Raw genomic sequence first — 18,802 nt, forward strand, 5'->3', positions numbered from 1 at the left:
TGCCTGACTTTTCGCAGAGGTTCTGGGGAAAAACTCAGGCCCAAGCGCTTTACCAACGAAGCCAGCGCCCAGCGCCTGCCCCACCTTTCCACCTTTCGCCTTTGTGCTTCTATACTAGCAACACCACTACGCTATACTACAGCAATCCTATTGGAAATCTTCAGTCACTGTCAGAGTACGTTCTGAAGGATTTTGGGGGAAGGCTAGAAAACTACAAAGAGGAAGCGCTTAAAGAGGCTTCTAGTTGATTTCCCCATATCAAGTTCTGAATGAAGACATACTTCTTTTTTTAAAACAAGATTATTTTAATTGTATGTAGATTGGTGCTTGCCTGCATGCACATACGTGTACATGTGGTAGCCAGGGATACATATATGTGCACACGTGGTACCCGGGGATGCATATACGTGTACATGTGGTACCCGGGGAGGCTAGAAGATCGGTTCCCCTGGAAATGGAGCTACAGACAATTGTGAGCCACCACATGGGGGTTGGGATCTGAACCCAGATCCTCTGCCAGAGCAGCAGCTCCAACCTATGCAGCAGAAAGACCAGCTTCCCCAGCTTCCTGCCGGGGAGTTTATTAAAATGCAGACTGTCCGGGCACAGACAAGTGGCAGGAAACTCGTGGGCTTCACAGGAGCTACCGTGAAGCCTTCACTACTGCTGTCCCTGCAGGGCAGACATGTGTGACCCCGTGGTCACCCAGTACAAGGGGCAGGGCATCCACACACCAGGACAGGTAACACAAAAGCGCAATAGCTTTGCTTGTCTCATTGACCAGGAGGCTTCAGAAGACCCCAGGGCCCTGGGGGAGGGGATGGCTACCGTTTTATGCAAGAAAGCCTGTACAGATATGCAGACATGCTGACATGCCAGAACACCTGGGTCTGTCTCTGAGGCCTAAAGACAGGAGACTCTTCTCGGCCAGCTCTTGCACAGAAAGGCAGTGGAAGAGGAGAGAAGGACTCACACGTTTCCAGCTGCTTTGAGGTTCTAGTTTAAAGGGCTCAGCTGAGGGGTGGGGGCAGGGAAGATTAGGTCAGAAAGGACTTGCTTGTGAACCCGTCCTTATAACACCATTAGCACACCAAGGCACCACACTTCGGGGTGTCCCCTCCTGAGCCCCGCGCATTTATAATAGTCAAGCTTCGCGATTGCATCCACAGCGATCCAGTTTAACATTCCACGTATATTTGCAGCGCTGGTATCGCCAATTACACGGGTGGGTGGGCATATTGGGTGGTATTTTACAGAAGTGGGTTCTCTGTGAAGATGATGATGCGTTATTTCACATCTGCCGGGTGGGGCCTTGTTATTAGGGAACAGTCCAGGAACACCAGGGAGTTAACCACACCTAACAGTTCCTTTGCTCTCTGGTGGCAGAGGACAGGCAAGTGAAGAACCCACTTTGTGTGGGAAGTCAAGCAGTACTATCTCTCCCATTCCTTTTTGATCTTAGTAGAAAGGTCTGCTCCATCAGAAGACACTAACAAGATAAATTCACGAGGGTCTCACAAGGTTTGGTCGCCACCTAGTGGATGATCGGGTAGTGACTTGCTAACATAACCACCATTCACGCCCAATCTAAGCCTGGATTTTAGATCAACTTGGTTAATTTGGTTAAGAGCAGAGAACCGTTTCTAACCCACCACCACGACTGCCGCAGTTTGGCATCCTCAGAGGCACACTGTGGTGATATTTTGTTTGTGTTTTAACAAAGCTTACCTGAAGATCGAGATAAGCAACTAGAGGCCAGGCAGTGGTGGCACACACCTTTAACCCGCACTCAGGAGAAAGACGCAAATAGATCTCTGTGAGTTCAAGGCCACCCTGGGATACAGGAAAAATGATCCAGTCTAAAAGAGAAACAGAACTCACACAAAGGTGATCTTAGCACTTAGGACCACATGCCTTTAAACCCAGCTCTGGGGAGGTGGAGACAGGAGTGATATGGCTGGGCAGAGAGAGGATTATAAGGTGGGAGGAGACACATCAGGGCAGTCTGAGGCAGCAATCGGAAGCAGTCAGTTTGAGGATGTACTCTGGGGAGACAGTCTGAGGACAGGATTGCCCTTTGGGTCTGAGGATTTGGTAAAGGTGAAAGGTCTCTCTAATGGCTGACTTCACTGCTTCTCTGATCACTCAGCTTTCACCCCCTACTATCTGACTTCAAGTTTTTATTAAGAACAATTAGAATTTGTTTTACAGAACATACTTCACTGTCAGGAGTGAGCTTAGGAAGAGGTACAAAGGCCTCTGGGAAGGTTTGCACCAGGCCCTGCCCTCTCCCAAAACATCCTTCAAAAGCCCCACCCACTCTCAGATGTGCCAGGTGAGGTGTGAACTCACTGTGCCACATTGTTGCTAAAATTCCTTCCTGAAGGAGATGTAAATAATGTGTGTCTACCCCTCCTCCAAAAGTCCCACGACAAACCAAGATAGGATAGCACCAGAGTTCACTCAGGGGGACCAATGCGTTTATTAGGCTTCCTTATGGGGCAAGGGTGGACTGCGGGCAACAGTGTTGGTGGCCCTAAAGTGGCTTCACTGGAAGATCTTCTCCACACCACAGAAAGTGGCACAGATGGAGCCCCTTCCCTCATCCTTCCCAACCTATATTCTCTAGCTCTCCCCACAAGTCAAGCACAATTAGGGTAGAATTGCATCCATGTGGTTAGGATTGTCTGGATGCTCCAGTGAGGGTCCCGTGACCTTCCTCACCCTCCTCCTAGGAGGGCAAGTCGAGCATCAACACGCCCAGTTGTGGTGATCTTCTGCAAGTGGGCACAGCTGGATTCAGGAGGATGGCAGCAGGAGGCTCGTCCTGCACAAGACACAGAGAACCTGCAGTCCACTCCTCACCTGCCTACCCCTCCGCAATGATTCACGTCATCTCCAGCCATGCGTCTCTGATGCAGGGATCACGCTTACTCCTGGGCAGCGTCAGCATGAAGGGCAAGGGAACAGAGTGCCACCCTCAGCAGCTCTGGGGAAGAACCAGACAAACTGGAAAGACATCAGAAATCAAACCAAGCCAGAAAAATTCAGGTATGTGTCCTGTTTAATTGGGCTGAAGGAAGGAAAAGTCCCACAAAAACTTATACATGAGTTCTGTTCTGCTACATACAAAACCAAACAAACAGCATTATGACATTCAATGAACATGCTGAATATATTCAGGTCACACAATTAAACAATAAATACTGCTATTACCTTGGATGCACTACCACCAGGGTTAGGACTTCTACCTAACTGTTCAAGTATATGAATGAGAAACAAACGTGTAAGCCATGTAAGAAGCTCTTAGGTCTCTCTAGAACAGGAGCCCAAGAGGCCAAAGGATCCAAACAAACTTTCCTTTTCCATGAAGACCAATGGCATCGACCGTCTCTCCCGCATCTGGGAGCCAGGATCTCTATAACTTTCAAGTCAGTTACGTTGGTGATCTGGGAAACAGTCCAAAGCCACGCCATCAGTGATGACCTAGAGGGCTTTGTGCTCTTTTCTCCACAAACGGGTGTCACTCAAGCCCCAGACACGGTTTTCCTCAAGATCGTCTTGTGTTTGACTGGACCTGGGAGCTATGTAAACATCTACGAGATGAGAGGCGCTTCCGGAAGCACACCGATCTGCCCCTGTAGCAGGATACTCTGGTTTGGCCTTGAACTGAACGAGTTCACGGTTCAGTGTTCAATGCTGTCCACTTGCCTGCGTGGGATATGTCTTTAGAGACCAAAGAAAAAGCTGTGTTTGATCAGCTGCAGTCAATGTAACTGTAAAAAACCGTGTTGTTCAGTAGCACCCTGTCCTAGAACATAATACTGTTTAATAAGGGCATTCAACTCAGGCAAAGAAGTAAACAAAGTCACTCCTTCAGGCCTCTTCTAGTCCCCAGACCAGGAGTCAACTTCCGTTAGTGTGCTGGGAACAAATACACGAGGCGCCATCGCTACATTTTTTTCTGTTGCACGTTTCAGTCCAGACACACATCCCCAGGGGAAAAGAAACTTGACTCTCACATGCCAGGGTATCTAGGAGCACCCACACAGTAGGTGACAGGAAAGGGAACCTGGCAGTACTGCTCCAAGGAGCATCTAAGTACATATGTGCACATAATGTCATGCTTCCTCTTATGGGACCTGCAGCTTCCTAAAGATCCGCATAAAAATCTGGAGAAAGAATGAGAAAGGAACCACTTATGGTAAAAATCATCTGTGCTCCAAGGAGTAGGGAAGTGGACCCACACGGCCTCACTCACTCACTCACTCAGGGGAGGGAAGAGGGTGAGGTGTAGCACTGTCCTCCAAAACCAAGGCGCACACCACGGGCAAACATGGACAGTGCATCGTGGATGGCCAACAAAGTATGCAGATTTTGGCTACAGAAAAAAGCATGAGACAGCTGGTGACGCACGCCTTTAATCCCAGCACGTGGGAGGCAGAGGCAGGCGGATCTCTAGCAGTCTGAGGCCAGCCTGCTCTATGGAGCAAGTCCAGGACAGCCAGGGCTACACAGAGAAACCCTGTCTCAACCTTTCCCCAAACAACAACAACAACAACAAACAAACAAAAGGCATGATAACTCCATGTAAAAACATGCTTTCTCCAGGAGGGCAGTACAAAAAGAATCTGAAAATAAAGTCCTGAAAGAAAAAGGCTAAAGAAAAGTTCCTGTGTTGTTCAACATGTCTGACATCAGCCTTATGGAGAGAGCTTGACATCTGACCTCAGCAGCTGGTTTAAGGATAACCTTGTCTCACTCTTCGGCCTTTAGGCACCTGTGGCTGTGTGGAAGCTCCAGCTGCAACAAACTACCTTTGTCCTTTTCCCCAAAGGTGAAAAAGCAAAGCAAAACAAACAAACAAACAAACAAAACAACCCAAAAAGCTCATGGGTGCCCAAGACAAGTCCAATAACGGTTTCACTGCCTGAGAAGCAGCAGCCAAGGAAAGGTTTGCAGAAACACGTAGAAGGAAAGCTCCCCAGGCAGCAAGACTCAAAGGCAGCTGAGGAGGATGGCTGTGGGAGAGCCAGGAAGCCACAAGCAGATAAGAACACTCAGGATAGTGCACACACACACAGAGCAAATGTGTCTGCTCCCTCCCCAGTCACGATTAGAAGACCCTGCTCCTGGACACAGAAATAGACCATTGGCTTTGACCTACAACAGCAGGATATGGGTCCCTAGTCAGTAACCTGACAATTTACACTGGAGTACATTCCCACACACCGTGCATGGTTACCCAGAGGTCTAGGGTGTCAGGGCATTCTTTCTTGCCTCACCAGACAGCAGCAGCCACCGCTGGGCCTGCTGACTTTCCCTCTGGAAAACTTACAAATGATTTTAACTTCAGGTAAGAGAACTCAGACACGGGCTGCAGCACTACCCCTGGACTTAAAATGTCTTTTAAAAAACGCACCAGAGACGCACTCTAGATGCCTTTGCCTCTGGCAAGGAACTGGCTGAGAGGTAAATGACACTCAAAATAGAAACTCATGTGACCCCTAACTGGAGTGGAACTAGGCTCGGAGGAGGGTGGGCAACAAATGAGAGAAAGACTCACAACAGAAACTCTGCTGAGGGTTTATGCAAAACCAAGAGGCATTGAGCCAGCAGGGCTTTTCTTCTGTGAGACACAGAGTTTCTCTCCAAGAACAGTACACACTGTTTCCCGTACTCCAGAGACAGGGACACTGGGCCGGTTCCACACTGGCTTACTGGTCCTGCTGTTTCAAACCTTTGTATCATAGACACACAAGTTCACTTTTACCTATAGGTCCCTAAAGTGCTTAAGACTGTATATCAAGAGGCGAGGGTGGGGTGGGGGTGGGTGACTGGAGAGCCAGCAGGTGACTTGACTCAGTTATCACAAAAGGATTTAAATTCACCATTACTTTGGGACAAACCCCCACTTTTAGACATCTGTGAGTCTTTGCAATTCTTTACCTCAGGGGTCACTTGAACTTATATGTGCTTTGCTTTGTTCCATTTGTTTTGAGCTTCTTCTCGCTGGAAGAAGAGGCAGGCCCACAGTTATTTGCACTTCCCTTTTTCTTCAGGTCCAAGTGTGCTTGTGTCCTGGAGGCCCTACAGGAGTCCATTGGGTCCAGAAGCACCGCGGACTGCTTGGGAATTCGAATGTTACCGTTGGCTTCCATTGCAGGGCTGCCCTCCGCACAGGGTGGAGCGCGGAGGTGAAACTTGGGGCCCTTACCTGATTTCTTCTTTTTTTCCATCCTCAGTTCTGGGCCTTGTTTCTGAGAACACAGCCTGGGGCGAGCAGGCCCATCCACAGATCTAGATGAAGTCTCAAATGCATAGTAGGACGGGTGGGCATCTTCATACTGAAAACCTTTCTTTCGAGAAGGGCCAGGCTTTGGAATCCCTTCTGGGGACAGGAAAGGCTTGGATAGCGCACTGGCGGGGAGCTTACCCCGCCTAGGGCTTTTCAGCATCCCAGAAGCCCCAGAGGACCTTGCCTTGGCAGCCCGGGCCTTCTCAGACTGCACGGTTTGGAGCTGCAGCCACTCCAGCTGAAGAAGTCTGTCTATGTACTTCCCAAGGAAGCCTGTGGCCCGAGGCAGGGCCTCACTCGGGCATTCTGTGTTCAGAACCACAGCCATATCCTGGAGGTCCCAGGAGCTGTATGGGGGTGGAAGAAAGTCAGGGTAGCAGTGTTCGGCTTCTGCCTGGCTAGGGTCTGGGTGAAGACTGAAGGAAACCGGGTCGATCTCTTCCGCTCGAAGGTTGAGGTCAGGAGGTGTGAAGGGAGAAGGAGGAATGGCCACTCGTTCTGAGTCTGACAGGTCACTTGCGCTGTCCTCATCAGCGCCTTCCTTAATAATCTTCATGGACTGAAAGTCAAGGAACAGCTTGCGTCCAGAGGCAGCCTGACACCTGGAGCTAAGCGCAGTCTGCTCCTGCCTTCCCTCCGTGGAAATGGCTCCCATGAGTTTATCCGCTGCAGGCTGGGAGAGGCCAAGGAGGCTGCTCCCTCCCAGGTGGGAAGAGACGTGGGGTCCTTGAGATCTACTCTTACTCTGCCTTCTTCCTGAAGAAGTCCTTGAATGTTGGGCTTGATTCCAAGATGAGCCAGCATCCATACTGCTAAAAAACAAAAGCCACAACTGGGGTCTGATCACTGATGATTAGAGAAATAGGAGTCTCCTGCTAACATTTCAGCAGTTACTAATACGAGGCTTCCGTGCGATTTATAGAAGCAGGGTTTGCAAACCGGTTTCCCCTCTGTGCTCTAGGCAGGGGCCAGCAGAGAATGCATGCCGCAAATGTGGACACACGTGTTTTATGTAACGACAAAGGTGAACATTTAAAAACTTAACCGTTTCTCAATTGCTTTGTCTTGTAATCTCAGAGCAATTGTGTATACCTTTAAAAAACTAATTTTTAAAATCTGTCACAGGACTCGTGGTCTGTTCTACCAGTGGTCAGCACTGTTTGAAAATATTCAGAAACACAGCTGGGTTTGGAAGCACATCCCCATACTCCAGAGACAGAGACAAGCAGATCTCTGTGAATTTAAGGCCAGAGCTACCTTGTCTCAAAACAAAAGTCCTCTTGGGAAATATTGAGAAACAAACCGTTAAGCCCCCTTTTGTAGACATATTTTAGGGAAGTGCAGCTACCATGTCGACTCAAGTTTTGCGGCTGGGATGCAGAGCAGCGGTTGTCTGTCCTGCGTGTGCAAAACCCCAGGTTTAATCCCTGGCACCTAAAACACCTTGAAAAGGTTTTGCTGCTGTTTATTTTTGTGGGTTTTTGTTGTTGTTGTTTTCTATGCGTGGGTATATACATGTTTTTGTATGTGTGTGTGTTCATTGTGTGTGCATGTGAAGCCCAAAGCTGATTTCATAAATCATTCTTGATCAATCTTCTACCTAATCATTGAGACAGGATCGCCCAATCAAACCCGAGCTCATCTCTATGGACAGCCTTTCTTTAAATTTTTTTTTTATTATTTTTAAGCATATGTATGGTGGGTGGGTGGTTCTGTGCACAGTTTGTGACTGAAAGAGCCCAAGGAGGCCAGAGGCATCAGATCCTCTGAAGCTGGAGTTACAGAAGATTGTGAGCCATCTGATATAGGTGCTGGAGGCCAAACTTACAAAAAAGTCATGTATACTCATAACCACTGAGCTATCTCTCCAGCCAGACATGGATAGTCCTGCCAGCCAGCTTGCTCTGGAGTTCCTGTTTCTACCTTCCAAGGCTGGAACTGTGGGCAGGCTGATACATCAACCTGGTGTTTGCATGAGTTGCCCAGTAAGCACTCACACCACTAAGCCTCCCCAGCCTGGATTTCACTTAATCGCTGGCTGGGAGAGACTCTGAAAAAACTATGATTTTAGGATGTAAGTTTTTCACTGTTCATGCCAACCAATACCAGGAGTCAAACACTTCTTACTATCTTTTCAGGTGGGCAACACCGGGGAAAAGTTGTATTTAAAAGGCTAGAAAGGCTGACAAGATGCCCCATCAGGTAAAACTTTGCCCCCAACCCCAGTGATCCCTGAGACCCACATGGTGAAGGTGAGAATCGACTCCTTTAACTTACGTTCTAAACACACATACACTGTGGCATGCATGAACGTGCACACATATATACACACAAAGAGATAAAATGTAATAAGACTAGGAATAAAGTCATGTGGTACAATTATAATTCAACACAAACGGACAGGATGAATGCTGTCTTGGGAACAGCAGGCAAGAGAAGAGAATAAACACCTATTTTTGTTCTTTTCTAGTAGACCAGTGAACTCCTAGAGTACTCTAAACTGGGGTGGGAACTCACGGGAGATGAAATTACCCTCCCCCCTTTTTTTTAAGTTTATTTCCCAACCACACATTATTTAAATAAAGTTAACAGCACTTCCTTATGATAGGATGGATGGGGGAGAAGTGGGAAAATGTTCTAGGAAGTGGAGAAGTCCGTCTGTGCAGCGTTCTCCAGACTGCTCAGCAGTATCTGAACATCACACATTCTTAACATGCAGACGGGCAGATCAGTGCAAGCGGCAATGTAAGCAAAGGAAGAAATGACTGTCATTGGGAGTTCACAACTGGAGATGGCTCGGCAGTTCAGACCACTGGCTGCTCTTGCAGAGGACTCAGGTTCAGTCCCAGCACCCACAGGGCAGCTCAGAGCCACTTCTAACTCCAGTTCCAGGGGATCCAATGCCTTCTTCCGTCCTCCCAGGTACCAGGCATGAGGGTGCATGCACACAAAATACTCATACACATAAAAATAAACATCTTTAAAAAATCGTTCACAACCAGCTGCCATCATACATACCAGATTTTAGCAGAAGGAAGCCAACAAAGAGCAACTAAAGCTTAAGAGACTTGTGTACCCATTTCTGCTACAGACAAAGCACAGATGAAGTTCAATCGGGAGAACCGAAGGATCCGGAAACCAGTTACCTGCTTTTCTGATGAGAGTCACTCATCCTATTCCTTTTCGTGAACACGTCACAGGGATGCTCATCGTCGAAGGTTTGATGGGTCGTCTAAAAAAAAAAAAAACAGATTTTTTTTATCAAAAAGTGCTGTGAATTCACATGCCTGTGCATGCTTGAACATACACACACGTACATGTGCACACGTGCATATGCGCGCACAAACACACACAGAAGCAGGGCCATCCTCGTGACTGCTACTGTCTTGAATCAGAACAGGAGACGTTTGCAAGGTCAGGCCTAATATATTCCCTAGTAGAAAGAAGCCACAGGACACCTTAAAAAGATAGGGACTGTGGGCACTTCCTCACTGAGGGAGCTTGTCAGCCACACTTGAGAGCCCCTCCCCCTTGCCTAGAGCTTGTCATACCTACTTCCCTAACAGGCTGTGGTCTCAGGAAGTGGCAGAGTAAGTAGGAGGTGAAGATGAGCTGGGGTGGGGCTCCTGGATGCTCCTTGTGTGAGCTGCCCCTCATGCTGGAGGGGGGCTGTTGTAACGTGCTCTTCAAGTCACCCATGTTCCTTTAAGTGACCCCAGGAAATTCACTGTTTCACCCAGAATGGACTTGAATGAAACTATTTATTTGGTATGTTGACGTCTTTTAATGGTTTTTAAAATAATCTTAACTATTATACAAATAATATAAATAATGCCACAGGGTGTGCACACACACACCCACACACACACACACACACACAAGACACGCACACTTGAAGCACTTAACGAGAGAGCACCGAGACAAATCTAAGTAAGATTTCCTCTCCTTTACATCACCTTCTCTGCAGTGCTCAGGGCAGTCTTACTCAACCTGCTGCCAGATGACGACAGCTGGGGAGGTGGCTTCTTTATTCCCCTTATCTTTGGGAAGGACGTCGAGCCACCGGAACTGGAAACAACACAACAGTGACAGTAAGTACTGACTGCAGCGGAACTGGAAACAACACAACAGTGACAGTAAGTACTGACTGCAATCGGCTGCCTTTCCGCGGGTTTTTGATCTTTGTATTTGTACCACATTGAAACCTTGAAGTCGTGACTGTGCAGTGGCTCAGAATTCTGCACTACGAGATGAGAGATAGGGGAGGATATTGTTGTATGTTTACACTTTGACAGTTTTAATATTTATCATAAATTACATGTGTGTGGTAGGGGATGCGCATCCGTCAGTGTGGATGCCCTCAGAGGTTAGATGATGGCACCAAGACTCCCTGAACTAGAGTTAACAGGCAGTGTGAGCTGCCCAACATGGCTGTTGGGAATGCTTACATGTTTTCCTCCACCGTGTCTGTTAAGTATAACACTACAGTATTATGAGAACTGAGAATGAATCCTGAACCCCCCACCTACACACAAGTGCACACACCCCTTGGAAATGATGCCAATTAAATTCGCCAATTACCTTAAAGCCCCGTGTCCATTCATTCATCTCCTCACCCAGTAACACGGGACAGTCTAAGACACGCAAAGTCTGCTCAAGGCCCTCATCCCACAGAGATAAAACTCTAGTGGGGAGGCACTCTTAGAATTCTTCTAACTTCCCTGTCACCCCAATCCATTACAAGACAATCAGTGGGGGCCTGGAGAGATGGCTCAAGACTCCAGAGGACCCCAGTGAAGCTTCCGGCACTATGTGGCTGGCTCACGAGGCCTGCAACTCCAGTTCCGTGAGACACCCTCCCTTGGCCTTTTCATGTGTGGATACACATACATGCAATTTTTTAAATGTAAAAGACCATGAGTGTATTAACTTCCAATATGGACTATATGCTGTCTCACACTATGAGTTGCGGGTTCCCAAACCACACTCATAGTTCCTGTTTTTTTGAGGAGCCCATTGAACGAGCAGGCCTTAGAAACTGAATATTTCTCTCTCATAATACCGCAGCAACTATCAAATGGAAAAGAGGTGGACTCATGGGAGAGTTTCGGAACTACCACACTCATGTAAGACTTTTAGGTTTGGATTTGAAGATAACAAAAATCATATCATAGCCTTTTATGGTTAATGACCCCACAATCAACAGGCTTGATTCCTTTTAAATGCAGAAAATATTCATTGGCCACCCTCTTTCTTTACCTTGTTCTTTATGTTGTAAAGTGGAAAAGGAACCAAGAAGGAATGTCTGACCCAGGCATCCTCTTTAGAATGTGCAGTGCCATCCTGGCCCCTCATCTACCTGACAAACTCGACACATAGAAGGGGTGTGTGTGGGGGTATGTGTGGGTGTGCATGCGTGTGTGAAGTTCCTCAGAGAAATAAAAGCCTGCGGTGCAGTCAGGATGCAGGGATGGGGTGGGGGGTGGGGGGGCAGAGATACGGGGGGGGGGAGCAGCAGAGAACGCATGGTTTCAGCTTGCATAGCAGCAGAACGAAAGCTCAAGAGATTCTGGCTACAAACACGCTCCTCAAGAGCCAGAAGCTAGATTCCTGCATCTGCACAATCCATCTTGGGCATTAGCCCCTGTTCCCAGCCTTCCTCTCTGGCTGCAAGCCCGGCAAACGGAAGCAACGTCCCCCATCTCCTCCCCAGGGAACTGGCTGCCCGGCCAATAGGGAGGCACAGCATGGTGGGGAGGTGTGGGCAAGATGCTTCCCTCAGCAGCAAGCTAACCCCAGTCTGGCCGCTGGTCCAGGTTGCTAGAGACAGGTGACCAAAGCTGGCTGGCTGGAAGCTCACCGCAGTCCTAGGGCCAGCTCGTCTCCAGGCCAGCCCAGGTTGGGCTCTGTCCCGCCCCCACCCCGTACTCCTCCAGCCCAAGGCCCCGCAGCAAGCACCCAGCGCGTCTTCAGCTGCTGCAGAAACCATCGCTGATGGATGGGTGCAGCGAGCGGGCAAACGCACCAAGGAAGCCTAGCAGACCTGCTCCGCGGCCTGGGCGCACGTGACGAGGATCCCGGGGGGTGGCTGCGGAGTTCTGCGACAGGGGCGGGTGCGGCCGGCCGAGCTGGCGCGGGCAGCGGGGTTCCGGCAGCGTGGGGCTACGCGGGGCGGCGGGGCAAGCTAGCGGGACGTGCCCGCAGGCAGGCGGCGTCACGAGGGGCGGGGCTCGGCGGGGGCGCGCCGGGAAGTTGCGCCTGGAGAAGTTGCGGGCTGCTGAGTCTCAGAGCCGCTGGGTTCCCCGGGCTTCCCGTAAGCGCCAGGAAGATCAGGGAGAAGCAGGCGCCACCCGGCAGGGCTCAGCGCTCCGGGAAGCAGCTCTGGAGAGTGAGGTCCGCCCTAGGAGATCGCTAGCCGCTGAGACCGGAGCCAGGCCGCAAGCGGACAGCCTCCTTGCAGGGTGCGGTGTCTCGGGGCTCCCAAAGGCTGTGCTACCGGAACGCCCAGGGGCTAGGCTGGAACTACCTCCCTGGCCCCCGGCTGGGCCATGTCAAGAGGCCCGGGCTCTGCCCCGCTGCCCCCGACCCCGGGGTTACGGAAACACGCTCCTCGGAGCTTCAGCTGTCTCTCGGATCTGGATCCGCGACCCTGCAGACCCCCGGGCTGCGACCCTCGGCTGCAGCCCATCATCCAGCGGCGCGCGCGCTCCCTGCCCAGCTCCCCCGAGCGCCGCGCCAAGGCTGCGGGAGCTCCCAGCGCTACGTGCCGAGCCGGCTGTAACCGGCAGCTCCGTGTGCGCTTCGCTGACGCTCTGGGCCTGGAGCTGACGCAGGTTAAGGTGTTCAACGCAGGGGACGACCCGTCCGTGCCGCTGCACGTGCTGTCGCGCCTCGCCATCAACTCGGACCTGTGCTGCAGCAGCCAGGAGCTGGAGTTCAAGCTGCAGTGCCTGGTTCCCGACTTCCCCCCGCCGGTCGAAGCCCCCGGCTTTGGAGATCGCCTGGCAAGGCAGCTGGTGTGCCTGGAACGTGTCACCTGCTCGGACCTGGGCATCAGCGGCACAGTGCGCGTGCGCAACGTGGCCTTCGAGAAACAGGTAGCAGTACGCTACACCTACTCTGGCTGGCGCAGTGCTCATGAGGCCGTGGCTCGCTGGAGAGGGCCTGCGGGTACCGAGGGTACCGAGGACATCTTTGCCTTTGGCTTTCCCGTGCCACCCTTCCTGCTGGAGCTCGGCTCCCACGTACTCTTTGCACTGCGCTACCGCGTGGCTGGTGCTGAGTACTGGGACAACAACGATGGTCGCGACTATAGCCTTACTTGCCGCAGTCATGCCCTGCACATGCCGCGCGGGGAGTGCGAAGAGAGCTGGATCCACTTCATCTGAGCTGCTGGCTGTGGACCTGGAGCTTCCAGGTCAGCAGAACTGCAGTCACTTCCCCGCGGGTACTGATCTCTGAGCGGCCACCTCTCACCCCACTCTTCCTTTCAGCAGTCTGTCAAGCTCTGCAGCGGTGGCCTGGCCTGTTTCCTAGAGAATTGTCTGGAGAGCCTGGTGGCCAGAGGACCCGGAGCCTGAGTGGGGAGGGTGTGGGAGGGCAGATGCATGGGACTGTGGTCCTTAATTTCAAGAGGACCCAGGTAGGTGTTTTGCGAGGAGGGCCTTTTGCATGTCTCCTTGGTGTGTCTAAACACAAGTGGCTGTTATTTATTATTGTGAAGTTAGTCTGCACCCATAGTCAATGCCTTCTCAGGAATACTCCAGATTCAGTAAGCCTAAAGCAGGCGGTGTGGCCCACATTGTGGTCCCTCGAGGCATTTCTGCCCAGGGACGGTAAAAACCTGAGAACATGTCGGCTTGCCAGTGTCCGTAGCCTTCCAACGGTGGAAACTATTAATAGCAGAGAAACTTATAGCTCATCTGTCATCACACGGCCATTTCTGGGCTTCGAGGCTGCCCTGGTTAGGCGATTCCTGCCACACCAACAGCTGGGAAGGAGGGGACTGAAAGGGTTCCAGAAGTGCGGTGTGCCCCAATAGTGCTTCACTGGAACCCGGTTCATGTGCTTGTCTTCCGGTCTGGTGCTGGGTCTGCACGTTAACAGGCCGTATTCTGTTTGTTTGAAACTACCTGAACCTTTGAAAAGAGCTTGCCTTAAGTTATTTCTGTTTTCAAGTGGCCACAGGGATTCAGGCAGGAGTACCTTCCCAGTGACCTTTTCCACGAAAGAGATGACTTTTTACTTCTAAGCATGGAAAGAGTCCAGCCTTCGTGTTTTGCAAGTCAACTTTTAAGTGAACCTGGATGGTGTTTTCAAAATAGCCAGGGCACTGGAGGAAAAGCAATTCCCAGATTTTTATACACCTAAGGGGTTTTAAATTGTGTTGTTCCGTCTGGCTTTGCAGCCACCTGCCACTTTATTCCCTGTGCCTTCAGTTAGGAAAGTTGCTAACTTTTTTATGGGCTTATTTCCCAGTTTTAAAATGTTAAATGCTTTCAAAACAACAACCAAAAACCTCCAACTTGGTCCAGACCACTCACTGTTCCTTGCAGGATGTCCCTGATGCTTAAAACCCCCATGGAGGGGCTGGCAAATCTTCTTGGTGCTGAGTTGTGGCCTCTCTGATAGCAGGCACTAAAATTGAAGCAAAACCATCTGAGGTGAGCGAGACCTCCCCAGATGTGACTTTTGAGACAGTGGAAGACTTGTGATGGACTTGGTGACTCCTGTCACCGGTTCGTTGTTGATGTTTGTTTAACCAGCATGGAAAAGATGCATTTTTACCCTTTAACCTCTTTGGTTTTGATACTTGAAACTTCTGCCTTTTAAAATTCCAAACAGTGTTGGCTTTCTCTGGTGCTTTCTGCTCTCAGATGAGTGGGATGGAGCGACACAGCCTTTGGCTGTTGGGACTCTGCACTACGCTGACATTCGAGAGTGAGAAGAGCCCAGAGGCATTGCCTGCTGCTTAATGAACTGTCCAATTAGGTCAGAAAACCCCAAGGGGTCAAGGCTGCTCTCTCCTTGGCTTCTGTCCAGAATGCAAGATAATGGTCCCGGCTCTTCAGGTAAAAGTTAGAACTGTGGAGTACTGTTGCTTCACAGCCGTAGAGAGTTTCACAGTGCATGAGAAAGCCGACCATTTGTCCAAAGGGTCTGGTTACAGAAAAGTAATGATATATCATCAGAGTCCAGAGAACCTCAAGGTGCCTTTTAAGACAACCAACAGTTTGAAATCTAAAGCTTAAGGACAATTATGCTTGATTGAAAAATAAATAAGTAAAAGCTGTGTAAGACAATTCAGAGTGAACTTCCTGACCCCAAGACACACTTAGACTGTTGAGGTGTTAAAACTGTGTGGATCGTGCACTTGTAGGGCTGTCTGCCCAAATGTATTTAACTGCCTGTCACTTAAAATTATTTTATCCAAGCCTAAATATTAAAGTATACGTGCAAAACTGTCCCTTTGTTAAGCTGGTGTGTGTCATTCCGAAGACAAAGTTTTGGAGCGTCTTGCTGTTTGGATCATTTCACATGGACGTCTCATCCTTCCCTAGACATGCATGAGGACTGGACCGTCTTGCATCCGTAGCAGAGTTGTATATGTGTTGCTAAAATACCTTCCCTGGGGAGACTTAAAGTCCACCCCTCCTCCTACCTCAATAAAAAGGCAAGGTGCAATTTTACCAGAGTTTATTCTGGGGAGTCAATGAGTTCACAGGGCTTATTTTGAAGCAACGGGTAAAGGCTATGGCAGGAGCAGGGGTAACCTTAAAACAGACATACTGGGACATCCAGCAGTGATGAAGACGCCCCCAAATCTATGCAGATAAAGTGCTCTCCCATAATCCTTCCCCACCCTTATCCTCTAGCCCGGTGGTTCCTAATGCTGCAACCCTTTGATAGAGTTCCTCATGTTGTAACCCCAGCCATAAAAATTATCTCATTTCTACTTCGTAACTGTAATTTTGAAACTGTTATGAATCATAGTATAAATGATATGCAGGATATCCGATGTGTGACCTCTGTGGAGGTCACGACCCACAAGATCGAGAACTACTTCCCTAGCTCTTCCCAGAGACACAGAGGCTGCTGCAATTGGGGCAGAATTGCATGCAGCTGGTTGGGAGGGGTGGCTGGCTGCACTCAGGTGAGGATCCTATCACCCTTTCTGACTCCCCCTCCCACCTCCCCCACACCCCACCAAGAAGAGTGGTCAACAGTCAACAATCCCAGCTGTGGTCACTCAGGTCCAGCCAAACTCAAGAGAATGGCAGTCGTTTCGCTTGGGGGATACTTCTGTACAACAGTGTGTGTTATAAAACCAAAACCTCTTACCCTACTGAGCCAGAGTTCAGGGGCTGTGATAATTGTGTTTTCCTTATATTCCCCGGTGACTCCTGTGGATCCTGGCCTGCACTGGGACTTACAGCTAAGTACAAAGTCTTACATACATTAAGGAGGGGGGACAAACAACCTGGCATTCGGCGTGCCTTGTCTCATTTTCTCAGCCAAGACGCTAGATTCTTGGTGTGTTTGGAATGAATCAGTTGTGCTGCCTGGCTGACTCTGTTTTTTTAGCTGAAAAGAGGCTCAGAGAGGTGAATTTCAGCTCTCCCACAGCCAGCCTGCCTCAGAGTGGGCAACCCACCAACTATCCAGCCCCATGCTGCTCCTGCCAGGAGAACTCATCTGGCCCACAACCTGTTTCTGATAAGAGATTGTTACACTTACCTGAAAAGGGCTAGGAAATGCTCTTAGCTCGGCTGACACACAAGGCCAGAGGTTTAATCTCTGGCACCGCAGAGAACATATGTGACCAGAAACCAAATTTTGATAATGACTAATAAGATTTTCTTTCAAACATCACAGTCTAAAACCTTTCAATGAAAACCCAGTTTGGGTAAGAGCAAATGAGTTGTCTTACTTTTCTATTACTGTGATTAAATGCCATGACCAAGAGACACTCCAGGAGGAAAAGCGGGGGTTCCTTCTGGACTCCTGCATCTAAATCCATCACTGAAGGAAGTCAGGACAAGAAGTCAAGGCAGGAACTGAAGCAAAAGCCAAGAGGTGCTATGAGATTCCCCTCTGTATGCTGTGAATACCATTGGTTAATAAAGAATACTGTCTTGGGCTTGCACAGGGAATAGAGATAGGCAGGGGAAATGAAACTGGATCCTGGGAAACAGAAGGTAGAGTTAGAGAGACGCAATGTAGCCACACCAGAGTTAGGACTTTAGATGGTAAAAGTCACTGCCACGTGGTGATACACAAATTAATGGAGATGGGGTAAATATGTAAGAGTTAGCCAATAAGAAGCTAAAGCTAAGGGGCCAAACAATGATTTAATTAATATATTTCCCGTGTGATTATTTGGGGGCTGAGCACCCAGGAACTAACTAGAGGCCTCCTTACAACAATGGGGGAGTACTGCTTACCTTACTGGCTTGCTCCCCATGGCTTGCTGAGCCTGCTTATACACCCCGAGACCATCTGTTCTGGGCTGGTACTACCCACAGTGACCTCCCACATCAATTGTTAGTTAAGATAATAATCCACAGGCCGCCTACAGGACGATCTTATGAAGGCATTTTCTCAGCTGAGATTCCCTCTTCCCAGATGTCTAGGTTTGTGATGAGTTGACAAAAACCTCGGAAGAGGAGTGATAATCTGTTCCTTCATGTCACTGTTTAAAGACACGCTTGTGCCTCTGCTAACAAGCTGCTGGTTGGGAAACCACTAGATTGCATCATGGAAGATGGTAAGTCTCTTACAAGAAAGCAGAGTGTGGCAGTCATGGTGCAAGGCTCAGGTCATGAGGCTGGCTCATGCCCGTCTTCCATTTTGTATTATACACTCTTAGTACTTACACGTGTAACTAATTCAAAAAGCATTGGAAACTAAATATTTATTCACCCAATAAAAGCCAGTCAGCTGCATATGTTGCTTCAATTTTTTTTTTTTTAAATTAGGATCTCCCTGGACCTGTAATTCCAGCCACTTGGGAAGCTGGGACAGGAGGATCTCTAGTTCAAGCTGCATACCTGGGCAACTTAGAAGCTGTGTCAGAACGTACAAAGAGGGCTGGAAGTATAAATCAATGTTAGATCACTTTTCTGGCGTGCATGAAGCCCTGGGTTTCAGGAGGAACTTGCTCAAAATTCAATTTAACAATGCACGAAGTTGTAACGATGTCCGTGATTCTTGCTAAGCTAAAGTTAGAAACACTACAGTTCATAATCTGTGTGATTTGCACTGTTTCGTTCCTCAGGGGTTTAGATGTTGTTGTTGTTGTCGTGTGTGTTTATTTTCCAAGGGCTTCCCCTTAAGTCAGAATTATGTGTCCCGGCCTCTTGTGAAAGGCTACCCTCTGAGCAGGTCAGCCATCACTTTCAGGAGAGTAACTGTTACAATCGGTAAAGACTCTTTCAAGATTGACCTGTTGGTTACTGGCATTCCTTCATAGAAGTGGGTGAGGTGGATCGCAGGGCCCCCACC

The 18,802-nt window shown here is 49.3% G+C and overlaps 2 protein-coding genes across 4 annotated transcripts; one reads left to right on the forward strand and one right to left on the reverse strand.

The window, feature by feature from the left end:
• Window positions 1–2,481: 2,481 nt before the first annotated feature.
• On the reverse strand, window positions 2,482–12,477 carry Fam217b (family with sequence similarity 217 member B). Of its 3 annotated transcripts, none has more exons than XM_041641754.1 (4): window positions 12,324–12,477; window positions 10,255–10,366; window positions 9,445–9,530; window positions 2,482–7,107 (listed from the first exon to the last, which is right to left on the reverse strand). In XM_041641754.1, the coding sequence occupies exons 3-4, from the start codon at window positions 9,468–9,470 to the stop codon at window positions 5,958–5,960; spliced, it is 1,176 nt and encodes a 391-aa protein (XP_041497688.1). In that variant the 5' UTR covers window positions 9,471–9,530; window positions 10,255–10,366; window positions 12,324–12,477; the 3' UTR covers window positions 2,482–5,957. The 3 variants fall into 3 exon arrangements, with proteins under 3 accessions (XP_041497688.1, XP_041497686.1, XP_041497687.1); XM_041641752.1 differs by having other exon boundaries at window positions 2,482–7,110; XM_041641753.1 differs by having other exon boundaries at window positions 2,482–7,110; window positions 12,342–12,475.
• Ppp1r3d (protein phosphatase 1 regulatory subunit 3D) lies at window positions 12,123–15,750 on the forward strand. The gene has a single exon (XM_041641755.1). The coding sequence runs from the start codon at window positions 12,847–12,849 to the stop codon at window positions 13,684–13,686; it is 840 nt and encodes a 279-aa protein (XP_041497689.1). The 5' UTR covers window positions 12,123–12,846; the 3' UTR covers window positions 13,687–15,750.
• Window positions 15,751–18,802: the final 3,052 nt, after the last annotated feature.

Source organism: Microtus oregoni, unplaced genomic scaffold (genome assembly GCF_018167655.1).
Source record: "Microtus oregoni isolate MIOR12 unplaced genomic scaffold, Mior012 000071F_ref0000514, whole genome shotgun sequence".
Classification (NCBI taxonomy): Eukaryota; Metazoa; Chordata; class Mammalia; order Rodentia; family Cricetidae; genus Microtus; species Microtus oregoni.

What these genes read in the sequence shown, in the direction of transcription:
- Ppp1r3d (XM_041641755.1), top strand. Translation starts at nt 12,847, where the DNA reads ATGTCAAGAGGCCCGGGCTCTGCCCCGCTGCCCCCGACCCCGGGGTTA.
- Fam217b (XM_041641752.1), bottom strand. Translation starts at nt 9,470, where the DNA reads ATGAGTGACTCTCATCAGAAAAGCAG. An exon ending in GACTCTCATCAGAAAAGCAG is followed by an intron (nt 7,111 to 9,444) that starts GTAACTGGTTTC and finishes TTTGTTTTTTAG; the next exon opens with CAGTATGGATGCTGGCTCAT.